Genomic DNA, 12,147 nt, shown 5'->3' with positions numbered 1-12,147 from the left:
GAGCTGGGATCACGCCACTGCACTCCAGCCTGGGCAACATAGTCAGACACTGTCTCACAGAAAAACAAAAATTATTTAAGGGTGTTGGACCTTATATATCATCTGATCCAACTGTATATTTTACAAGTTGGGAGAGTATGGCTCAGAAACAGTCTCTGCAACTCCTTCCTCAACACAGCTCTTCACCCAACAAAAGTCCACCTTGCTCCTCATAGGCAAGATGAAAAATCTAGCACAGTCTCATGACCTTTCCAATTAAGAATATTGAAAGGAAGAAAGGAGACAGAATGAATGCATCGAAAAGGTACAAAGCTGATTTAAAAACATAGCCGTTATACTGGCTGTTAATTAGATTATGAGAAAATTTCTTCTCCTTTTTATATTAAAATGGTTTTGGTTTGTTTTCCTACCTTAATCCCATGGCTCTAGGTCTTGGAAAGTGCCTGGGGCACAGGAAGGAAAGGCAAAAATTGTTGTATGGTTAGGAACAAAGAACTTTTTGGTTCAAAGGCCTTACCATGCCATCCAAGATGTATCTAAGAAGTAGAACAGTAGATTTTGGACCAGTTTTCAAACAAAGGACTTCCTGTGATGATAGAAATGATCTGTATCTGTTCTAAGACGGCAGCTACTAGCCATGTGTAGCTGTTGAACATTGTGATGTGGCTAGTGTGACTAAATAGATGTCTTTAATGTTAATTTTAAATCCTTAGTGGACAATGCCATTCTAGAAAGACTATTTACAAACAACTCTGAGCCTAGAAATCCTAACTAATGATTCTCAGGCAAACCAACTGATGGGAAACCACCTCATATTTACTAGTTCTTTCTATAGTTTGAATCATCTAACCCCACCCCTGTCTACCATGGAAGGACTGACCTGCAAGTTCTCAGTGGCAGTATGCCCTTGGGATTTGCTACTTCTCCTTTATGATTGCTAAGTAACTCAGTCAGCATGAACAGATCCCTGCGATGTGGCCACAACTTCAGATTTCTGAGAGTTATTCAGAGGTCAAAGCAACATGACCAGTAAGAACTAAAATTTCCAGGTGTGAATGGCTATGTATGATATACAGAGACAAAAAATATTTCCTGGGAGATTTTCTAACATTGTTCCTCTCAATTCTAGGACATAAAAATAACTTTGGTTGTATGAAAACTCTTGTAAGTGGAAAAGGTCATGAATATTGTCCAAATAATAGGATAAAGTTACACAGTAATTTCTTTATAATCGGAATTCAAGCTTTTCAGTTTGACCTCTCCAAAGTCTACAATTCGCAGGCTGTTTGACTTTACTCGTGTCAGCTCCTATTCTCATCTTTCCCCATCCCCTCTTTCCACTCCAGTGGCCTAAGCTCTCAATACTAAAACCATTATGCCTGAGGCTCCCCAATCAAGTTTAACTTACCAGCTTCCAGACTATAATCACACTGCTTTCTCTGATTTCACCACCATACAAAAGGCCTTATTCATCCTTGAAGACACACCTCAAGAAGTCTTTCAGTGTCCTCTAACTTTAGCTAATTTATTCTTTGCACAATTTTGATACTTCTTTAAAATATGTAATTTGTAGAAAGTATTAAAATTATATATGTGTTTTCTTCCCTAGTACATTATGAGTACTTAAAGTATAGGATTGTTTTATTATAATCTGTAGTTCCTACACAAAGCATAGTATACTCAACTGTGTGCTTAAGAAATACTGATTCAATTGAAGCAAATATGCCCAATAGATTGTACAACTTTATAGCAGTTTTGATTCATGTTATTTGCAGTAATTATGATACCCAAATCATCCTTGATGCTTTACATTCTCACAAAGGTATAAAACACAGAAAGTTTCAAACCAAATAGGACATTGGAGAGCCATATCCTAGGACTGACCACGGAATAAAAATAAATGTTTGTTTTTTGTTTTTCTGCATTACAATTTTTATGGTGTTTTTAAAAAACATTTTGGCAATTTTTCATATGGATGGATTGAGCTAATGGATTAAAAGTGACCACAGAGTCAAAGCACTGAGAGATGGAAGCATGATTTTCTCAGTATAGGAAGCACTTCCAAGTCCCCAATTGCTAAGCTGGCACTGCTCTGAAGTGGATGCTACTCGCACTCACAATATATTAACAGTGTTAAATGAAAAGTATAACTAAAGCCAATAATATCACTTTCACTCATTTACTGAGCAAATCTGTATATTAACTAGGATGAAGTCTCCTGCCTTTAATCTATTTCACACTCCATCATTACCCTTCCTTTCCCATGTAATTAAAATGTAGCAGGTAGTTGATACACAGAGGGAGTGTCTGTATTAAAAAAACTTTTCATAATCAAATTCAAGCACTCATCTCATTTATGATCTGTCTACCTTAATAAATCAACTAATACTTCATTTTAGAAGTCATATAAAGCTCTATTAACCCATGTTTATACATTTTAATTTAAAGTGACTGCCTATTCAAAATTTTCTCCCTTTCATTTATTCAATAAACATATTCTAAGTGTCTACCATGTACTTTATAGGCATCCTCACTCACCTTAACTTGGGTAAGACTGGGTCGGTTCCATGAGCTTTCCCAAAACAGATGATGTGTCAGCGTCCTGAGTTACGGAACACGCTGGCCATTCTCTCTGGCTTTTACTGTTTTACAATGTGTCCAATTTACAAGCATTAGAATGCCTTCCTCTGACCCTCAGTGGATCTTTATCTTACTTCAGGGTAAATAAATCATGTTTTAGACATTCCACTGAACAAATTCAATTTGTCTTCATGAAAAATAGCCCTTGAAAAATGGGCAGCATTGTGTACTGAAGAAGAGCAGTGACTCTAGAGCCAGACTCCCTGAAATCCACCCCAGTTTCATCATTCACTGACTGTGTGACCTTGGGCAAGTTACTGTACTTCTCGGAGCCTCTGCTTCCTCCTCTGTCAAGTGTGGGTAACAACGGCACTTACCTCATAGGGTTTTTATGTGCATCATATGAAAACATTATAAAGTTAGTCTTGTATGAGTTTTATGAAAGAAATTCATTTCTGACATGATCACAAGTGACGATGGTTTGGATTTTATAATATTAATGAATAGAAACTAAAATAGACATCAGGAGATCTATATAACTACAGGTATAGGTAGCTATCATTTATTGAGGTCCCACCATGTGACCAGCATGATCAGATACTTGACATCCATTATCTCATATGTGTGGTCTGCAAAAGGCAATCTACAATTAACACATGTTGAAAGCCTACTGAATAGCAGGCACTGAGCAGGGCTACAACAATGTATAGAGAATAATCCCTGCTACTGAGAGAAGTTTCCAGAGTAGCTGGGGTGCTCAAGTTCGGTCAGAAAACTTTGCTATCCACTTTGGTTCCAACATCTGCAGAATAAGGATGTCTGATGAGGTAACTCCTAAGGTTCCTATTTCATCTAATTTTACAGGTACCGGGATAAGATATCATGCCATCCATTGATGACTCCTAAGCCTTTTGTAGTTTTGCCACTTAATAACCACTTGTGCTAAATCATTGTCTACATGATCAATACTAGAGTATTTTGGAAGGTCTTTGAGGCCAGGTTATTTTGATTGGGCTGGTAGAATGCACTAGCAAAAGTAACAACTCTCTATTAGAATGAGACTTCACACAGCCTAGGGAAATACAAAATGACAAAAATTAGTGTCCAAACAGGAAGATACCCGAGATGACATCTAGTCCAATGCATTTAGTGCTATCCTGGGTTCCAGAAGAGAAAGGCAATGTAGTTCATGGCCAGTTAGGGCTGGGAATCCAGTTTCTGATGCTCAGGGCATTGTGCAATGCCCCACAATATGACAAACTAGCTAACAGACCAGGATCCGTAGTCAGACTGCTTGGGTTTGAATCTCTACTCTGAGGCTTTATAGCTGTGTGATCTCAGATCAAGTTATTGAGCCACTCTCTCCCTTGTAAAGTTGGTATCCAAATAGTAGCAACCTGGATAATGATTAAGTTAGATAATGTTTGCAAACTGTAACTGCAACAGCATAGTGCCTGGCACACAGTAAGCCTGCAATAAATGATGATGATGATGATGACGATGACTACGACAACAGCAAACACTTCTATAAAGTGCTTACTATGTGCCAAGCTCTAAACAATGCATTTATCACTTCCTCTAATCTTTGCAACAATCCTATGAGGTAGGTATTAGCACAGAGAGGTTGAGAAACATATCCAAAATCACTGAGTAAGAGGCAGAATCCAGACTTGTACTTAGAACGTCTGTCTCCAGAGTTTGAGCCCTGAACTACTGTTCTGTCCTGAAGAGTCTCTCATGACTTTCTGTTGTCAATACTGAGTCTTCCTATGTGTCAGATTCTGCTAAAAATGCTTCACATGAATTAACTCACTGGGTCTTCACCAATCTATGAGTAGATATTAAGTTTATACTAAATGCTTATGTCAACCACAACAAATGGACAAAACACAAGGTGGAAACAATGCAAGGAGAAGGTCCTCAGCTACAGAACAAAGAGAAATTAGATAAAAACCAGACATTCAGAACTACCAGGGAACTACTCTAAACAGAAAACGTCACTGGGTACCTCAGATGAAAGTGACCTATGACACAGGACAGGCAAAGATAACAGGCTATTTTTCCAGCTTCACGATTCTGTTGAAGAGCCAGATCATTATTGCAGCTTGGAGGAGGAGATACAGTGTAGTGGAAAGGTTGAGACAGGAAGTCAAACACCAGCGTTTCACTTACTAGCTGTCTTTCAGCAAGTCACGCAACTTCTCTGAGCCTTGGGTTTTCAGTGGGGATAACAATATTAAATTGGTAGAGTTATGAAAATTAAAAGATTTTAAGAGTCATGTACAGTGAGTAGCACAGAAGAGACATTTAATAAATACTAACTCCTTTGTATAAGCACAATGTGTGATAAACTAAGGTCTATTTGTGGGTGTTTACAGTATGGGTAAAACACACACTCTCCAATGTATGGGGAAAATGAAATATGTAGTCTCAATCTCCTGCCAGTAATGAATACTGGAATCTTCTGCTAAGAGCAGAGGAAAGCAAAATAACTTTTCTTCTGATTTACCTCTGAGACAAAGAAAACTTGGTAAGATACTTGTCCAGATTGCTGTACTGGAAAGTCTCTTCCAGCATGTATCCTTGGGGACAGTACAGAATGCAAGACTGACAAAAAAGTAGAATTCCAGATTTTCTGTCTTGGACAGATCACCAAGTTTTCACAAACACAGATGACATCATTCTTATAGTTCGTCATTACACAGGGGGTTTGATTACAGTGTGAGCTTTCCCAAATCTCAAATTGTTGAACAACCCAAACATACAAAATAATCACTCTTTCCTACGTGTGTGTGTGTGTGTGTGTGTGTGTGTGTGTGTGTGTTTCCCTCAGTAGCTTTAGAGGTACAAGTGGTTTTTGATTACATGGATCAATAATATAGTGGTGACCTCTAGAATTTTAGTGCACCTGTCACTGAGTAGTGTACACTCTACCCAACAGGTAGTTTTTCATCCTTCATCACCCCACTCCCACCCTCTCCTCTTCTGAGTCTCCAGTGTCCATTATACCAACTCTCTATGCCTGTGCATACCCATAGCTTAGCTCCCACTTATCAAATAGAACATGTGGTATCAGATTTTTGATTCCTGAGTCATGTCACTTAGAAAAATGGCCTCTGGTTCCATACAACTTGCTGTAAAAGCCATTATTTCATTCATTTTTATGGCTGATGGTGATATATATTGTATTTTCCTTATCCACTTGTCTGTTGATGGGGACTTTGGTTGATTCTGTATCTTTGCAGTCGTGAAATGTGCTGCAAAAAATATACATATGCAGGTCTTTTTGATATAATGACTTTTTTCCTTTGGGTAGTGACCCAACAGTGAGATTATTGGATCGAATGGTAGGTCTGCTTTTATGCCTTTGAAAAATCTCCAAACTGTTTTCTATAGAGATTGTACTAATTTACATTCCCACCTGCAGTCTATAAATATTTCTTCTTCACTACATCCATGCCAACATCTATTTTTTTATTTTTATTTTTAATAATAGCCATTCTGGTTGGGGTAAGGTGGTATCTCATTGTGGTTTTAATTTGCATTTGCCTGAATAGATGTGTTGTACATTTTTTTCATGTTTCTCAGCCATTTATATCAATTCTTTTGAGAAATGTCTATTCATGCCATTTGCCCACTTTTTAATGAGATCACCTGTTTTTTTTTCCTTGCTCACAGTTCCTTATCAATTCTGAATATTAGTCATTTTGTCAGATGCATAATTTGCAAATATTTTTTCGCACTCCATAGGTTATCTGTCAATTCTGATCATTATTTCTTTTACTGTGCAGAAGCTTTTTAGTTTAATTGGGTTCCATTTATTTATTTTTGTTTTTGTTCCATTTATTTTTGGGGTCTTAGTCATAAATTCTTTGCCTAGGTCAATATCCAGAAGTGCTTTTCCTAGGTTTTTCTTTCTAGAATTTTTATGTTCTAGAATTTTTCAGGTCATTAAGTCTTTCATCCATCTTGAGTTAATTTTTTTCAATACAGTGAGAGAAAGGGATCCAGTTTCATTCTTCTTCGTGTAGCTATCCAATTTTCCCAGCATCACTTATGAGAGTGTCCTTTCTCCAATTTATGTTTTTGTATGCATTGTAAAAGATCAGCTGATTTTAAATATTAGGTTTTATTTCTAGGTTCTCTCTTCTGTTCCATTGGTCTATGTGCCTACTTTTATACCAGTATTATGCTGTTTTGGTTACTATATCCTTGCAGTATAATTTGAAGTCCGGTAATGTGACGCCTTCAGATTTGTTCTTTTTGCTTAGAATTACTTTGGCCATTTAGGCTCTTTTTGGTTCCATATGAATTTTAGAAATGTTTTTTCTAATTCTGTGACAAATGATGTTGGTATTCTGATAGGAAGTACATTGACTCTGTAGATTGCTTTGGGCACTATGGTCATTTTCATGATACTGAGTCATTCAATTCATGAGCATGGGTTGGTTTTCTATTCCATCTGTTTGTGTTTTCCACAATTTCTTTCAATAGCGTTTTTTATTTCTCCTTGTAGAGATCTTTTAACCTCCTTAAGTATATTCCTAGGTATTTAAAATTTTTTGTAGCTATTGTGAAAGAGATTGAGTGCTTGATTTGATTCTCAGCTTGGCCATTGTTGGTATATAGCAGTGCTGCTCATTTGTATGCACTGATTTTGTAACCTGAGACTTTACTGAATTTAGTTTATCAGATCTAGGAGTCTTTAGAGTTTTCTAGGTATATGCTCATGTAATCAGCAAACAGAGAGAGTTTGACTTCCTCTTTTCCAATTTGGATGCCCTTTCTTTCCCTTTCCTGATTGCTCTGGCTAGGACTTCCCCTACATAAATTTTTAAATCTCTTCATAAACTGCTTTACTGCTATCTCATTTTTTTTTTTCGCTCTTTCCCAATATAACATTGCTTAATACTTCATTTTTCCCCATGATCTCCACTGTCAGTAAATTATTATTTGTGCAAGAGAATTATAATTCTAAAAGAATATCCTTTATACTGTGATTGATAGAAAATAATGCTTTTAACTTGCAGGGCAAGACCAATTTTCTAACACTTCAGTTCTATTTGCTCAAATGCATTATGGCTATAAAGCACCAATTACGGCTAATGACAGCATTATTCTTACCTCAGTAAGTACTTGGTTTGGTAAAGCTTTAAGGACTCTCAACTTTTGCAATCAATTTAGTTAACTACAGGAAGGAGCCGATTTCACATAGATTATTACCTTAATGTCATATAAGTGGTGCTCAATATACATTTACATATGCTTCTATTAAGCTTTCCAGATAAAACACCCTCTAGAAGCTGTATTTGTATAATATCACAGTTATCAAAGTTTCAGTTCATATTTTCCACTTCCTCTACCCATAAATCTTACAAGTTCTACAAATTAAATTCGTGACAGCCTTGGTAAAAAATCATAAAAATAAGGGATTAAGAGAAAAGCTTCAAATAGGGGAGTAAAGGTATACGTGAGTACTAGCCAAGTTCCATGGAAAAGTAATAAATTCTATTTTGCTTTTTAGGCCCCACCACCCAGCCATCTCACCATCCTAAAACCAGAAATCTTCCAAAATGTCTTCTGATCCCTCAACCCTACATCCAACCAGAAGTCAAGGTATATCAATGCCATCTTTTAAATGTCCTTAAATGCAAGGTCCATGCTACTGTCCTAACTTCAGTATTCACCTGCTTAATATTGCAACAGAGAAGTTTTCCTAATTTACAAGTTTTTGAAATACAAATTAAGAACATTGCAGAACATGCACATCGACAGATGGCAATCGTGGTCACTGGGACTTAAGGCCGAATGGACCCAGGGCATCCTCCAGAGCCCTCAGCTCTAACAAACTTTCCCCATTCTATTGCTTCCTCACCTATGCAAGCTCTCTAGAATGTAAATCTGATTACATCTTGCTCTCTTGCTTAAACATTTCTCTGAATTCTGCTTGTCTTTAAAGAAAGTAAAGTCCAGGCTGGGCGCGGTGGTTCACATCTGTAATCCCAGCACTTTGGGAGGCCGAGGTAGGCAGATCACAAGGTCAGGAGATCAAGACCATCCTGGCTAACATGGTGAAACCCCATGTCTACTAAAAATACAAAAAAAAATTAGCTGGGTGTGGTGGCAGGCGCCTGTAGTCCCAGCTACTCAGGAGGCTGAGGCAGGAGAATGGCATGAACCCGGGAGGTGGAGCTGGCAGTGAGCCGAGATCGCGCCATTGCACTCTAACCTGGGCAACAGAGTGAGACTCCATCTCAAAAAAAAAAAAAGTAAAGTCCAAGTTGAGAAGTACTGATTGAATCTAACTCAGAAACAGAAGCTAATGTGCTCTAATACTCTAGAACTATTACCTTGGATGCCTACAACTCCATGGAAACGGACCATAAAATCTTCCAAAGTTACTACTGCAATATAGAAGATTTTCTGCATTTTTCAAAAGAACTGAACTCTTAGCTGGGCGTGATGTCTCATGCTTCTAATCCCAGCACTGTAGGAGGCTGAGGTAGGAGAACTGCTTGAGACCAGGAGTTTGAGATCAGCTTGGGCCACATAGTGAGACACCTATCTCTACAAACAATTTAAAAATTAGTCAAGCATGACGGTGTGTGTCTGCAGTTCTAGCTACTTGGGAGATTGAGATGGGAGGATTGGTTGAGCCCAGGAGTCCATGGCTGCAGTGAGTTATGATCATACCACTGTCCTCCAGCCTCCGTGAAAAAGTGAGACCCTGCCTATACATAAATACATACATACATAAATAAAGAAAAATTTTTCAGAAATAATTGAATTATTTTCTCCCCTCAAGATAGAAATTTGTAACATCAAGGTAATTTTTTTGTTTTTATAGTTTCTTAACTGTTACCACAAATACTAAAAAGTGAGCCATTCTGAGGCCTGAAGCAGTATCTGTAGCCTTGGTTTATGGAGTCCTAATTAAGTCAAGCACCAAGAAACCCTAGCATGAGTGATGGACAAAGCCACACACAGAAAAGACGCAGCCTTTGCCTTTCTCAAAGTTCAGTTTGTCTGGGAAATACATGTAAAAATTATTATCTGGAGTGGTAACTATAATAAGAGATACACAAATGGAACCACAGGAGTATCAAGACAAGTTTTACCAGACAGGGAAGACAGAGATAAGCACTCTAAACAGAAGAAAATGTATGAGCAAAGGCAAGAAAGTGTGACTATGCATAGGTTGTCAAGGATCAAAATGAATTTTGTAATTTAGAAAATGCAAATATCCACTATGATATTTGGGATTGTCACATGAAAACTTTACTGTTACTTTGTAAGGGTCATGTTTATTTATCAAACAAGAGGGTTTTCCTATTTGTTTGTTATGTGGTTTGTTTTTTGGTTTGTTATTTGTTGCTGGGTTGCAAAGATGAGATCTTGCTATGTTTCCCAGACTGATGTTGAACTCCTGGCCTCAAGTGATCCTCCTGACTCAGTCTCCCAGAGTGCTGGAAATTAGGCATGAGCCAATGTGCCTGACCTGGGAGTTATTTTTATTGCCAATCTATATTACTTACTTTTGACATCAGAACAAGATAAGAAATTATGCTCAATACAGCAGACTGCTGCCCAGTATTTCCTCATTAATGAGTTAGACTACTTACATTGCTAGTATAGATCAGAATTTCTAGTTATAAAACCTCTAAATAACTCCAAAAGTCATTTTCCCAGGATTTTCTTTTCATTTGAACTACAACAGTAAATGTCCAGTCCGTACAGTGACCCCAAACACCAATAGCAAGAGTTTTACTGAAGACACATAAACCCCAATTCTTAAAAAAAAAAAGAACCACAGCTACATTCCTCTAATTTCTGTCTTACCCAGACCAGTAGCAAAGAGGATCATCCTCTGAAAAATTGAGGATATTCGTAACTAACCAGAGTGATGGATAATCAAGCATAAATAGTTAAAATTTTTAGATAGATAATGCTCACAGTATAATTTTACTCAAATGTTTCAACTCTCTACTTCAAAAAACCTTTTATAATCACTACAATTGGTGAAAACTTAATACTTCGAATTTATGCTCTATTTCTTTATTATTTAATCAAAGTGCTTGAAAGCTACAGGCTACAGAAACTGTTATTAAAATGGAGGGATAACACACAGGAGATTCTAAAGGAGGGAAATATCTCTAAGTTGGATTACTAGCCCCTGAAGAATTGAGATTAGATAGAAGTCAATACCCATATTTGATCTGAACAGAAATGCTCTTTCATCAAAACACGAGGTTACAGATCTTTTGAGTCCTACTGTAATAACATCACTTTTCCACATTCCTTCATCATCTTGCCCCAAGTTTCCCCTCCGCAAAGAGAGCTAAACAAACCTAGATGGTTTTACTTACAATTGTGAAGTTCATGACTTTGAGAATCCAGATGGTCATGGCCAAGTTCACCAGTATTAAAATCATGAGGAGCAGGACAAAGAAATACAGGCATCGTTTCCGCCAGCCGTAAATCCCCACCTTGTACACCTGTGGCCCCTCGGAGCCGGGCATGGTGCTCCGGTGGTGAGTGTACTGTTCCTGAGGCATCTGAAATAAACGAGGCGAGAGAGAAGCACTCACGTTAAACCGCTGAGAGAAGAGAAAAAAAATAAAGGAAAAAAAATCAACTGATGAAGAGATATGGCTGGCTGCTGTCTACATTTACACCCTCCGACAACTCTAAAAATCTGTTTCCTCTGGACAAAAGTGGCTTCTCTGGATGCTAGCTTGAGGCTTCTCATTTAACACAGCCGTGACTTCTGATGTGCACTGATACAGCCACAGTCGCACACATACTGGGCGGAAAGGGACTCCTAGGAGGCCGTTTTCCAAATGACTCAGAATTCCAACATCTTTCTGGTGGAGATGCTCAAAGACCTACCAAACTGAAGGAAAAATTTAGAATGACTGAAGAAAATAAGGTAACCCCAGCAGTCCACCTTAGTAATATAAAAATATTATTCAGGCAGTTTATTTGGGGGGTTAAGAAATTTTGAACACAATCATTCTGTATTGCCAGTCAGTGGCAACAGTGGCAGCTTTGACTGCTCCTCTATTTCAGATTTAAAAGGGGTCCTTGCAGACACACAGCTGGAATCCCACTTGATTTGGGAATCTTCAACAAGTGATAGTCTAGTAAATACCTAACTACCCCCTGAGTTAGTCTTTTTGAGGTAGGCAATTCTAATCATTATCAGGCAACTTATTTAAGAAGCATGAAGGAGGATCAAAGTCAAGTAAAATGTGAACATTAGTTCATAGGCTAATGAGAGGATGAACTAGTTAAATGCTAAGCAAAGTAGAGAGAGAGAAATTAGAAAAAATATTTGTCAATATATTATAAGTAATATGTTGATGCCCTTTAGAATAAGGAAGGTTTCCCAAGTCCCTGCTGTTGACACAAATTATCTTTATCCTAGAATTACTAATTAAGTGCCAACACAAATGTAGATAAACATATCACTTCTATCCAATTCTAAAACCAAAACAAATTTTAAAATTAAATATAAATGAAGCTAGAAAGTACCTATCACTCAAACTGGAAAATAACAAAGTACTA

At 37.5% G+C, this 12,147-nt stretch overlaps 1 protein-coding gene across 2 annotated transcripts in view; it reads right to left on the bottom strand.

The window, feature by feature from the left end:
- SGCD (sarcoglycan, delta (35kDa dystrophin-associated glycoprotein)) overlaps positions 1-12,147 on the bottom strand; it is a 426,477-nt gene that overhangs the window by 397,996 nt on the left and 16,334 nt on the right. For both annotated transcript variants that reach the window (XM_011947661.1, XM_011947660.1), the window contains one exon: positions 10,947-11,135. In XM_011947661.1, coding sequence (XP_011803051.1) covers positions 10,947-11,135 — 189 coding nt within the window. The remainder of the gene's footprint in view (positions 1-10,946; positions 11,136-12,147) is intronic.

The sequence above is a fragment of the Colobus angolensis genome, unplaced genomic scaffold, assembly GCF_000951035.1.
Source record: "Colobus angolensis palliatus isolate OR3802 unplaced genomic scaffold, Cang.pa_1.0 Scaffold27, whole genome shotgun sequence".
Lineage (NCBI taxonomy): Eukaryota > Metazoa > Chordata > Mammalia > Primates > Cercopithecidae > Colobus > Colobus angolensis.
The sequence above is the reverse complement of the archived record's forward strand: the minus strand, read 5'-3'. Positions and strand labels throughout refer to the sequence as shown.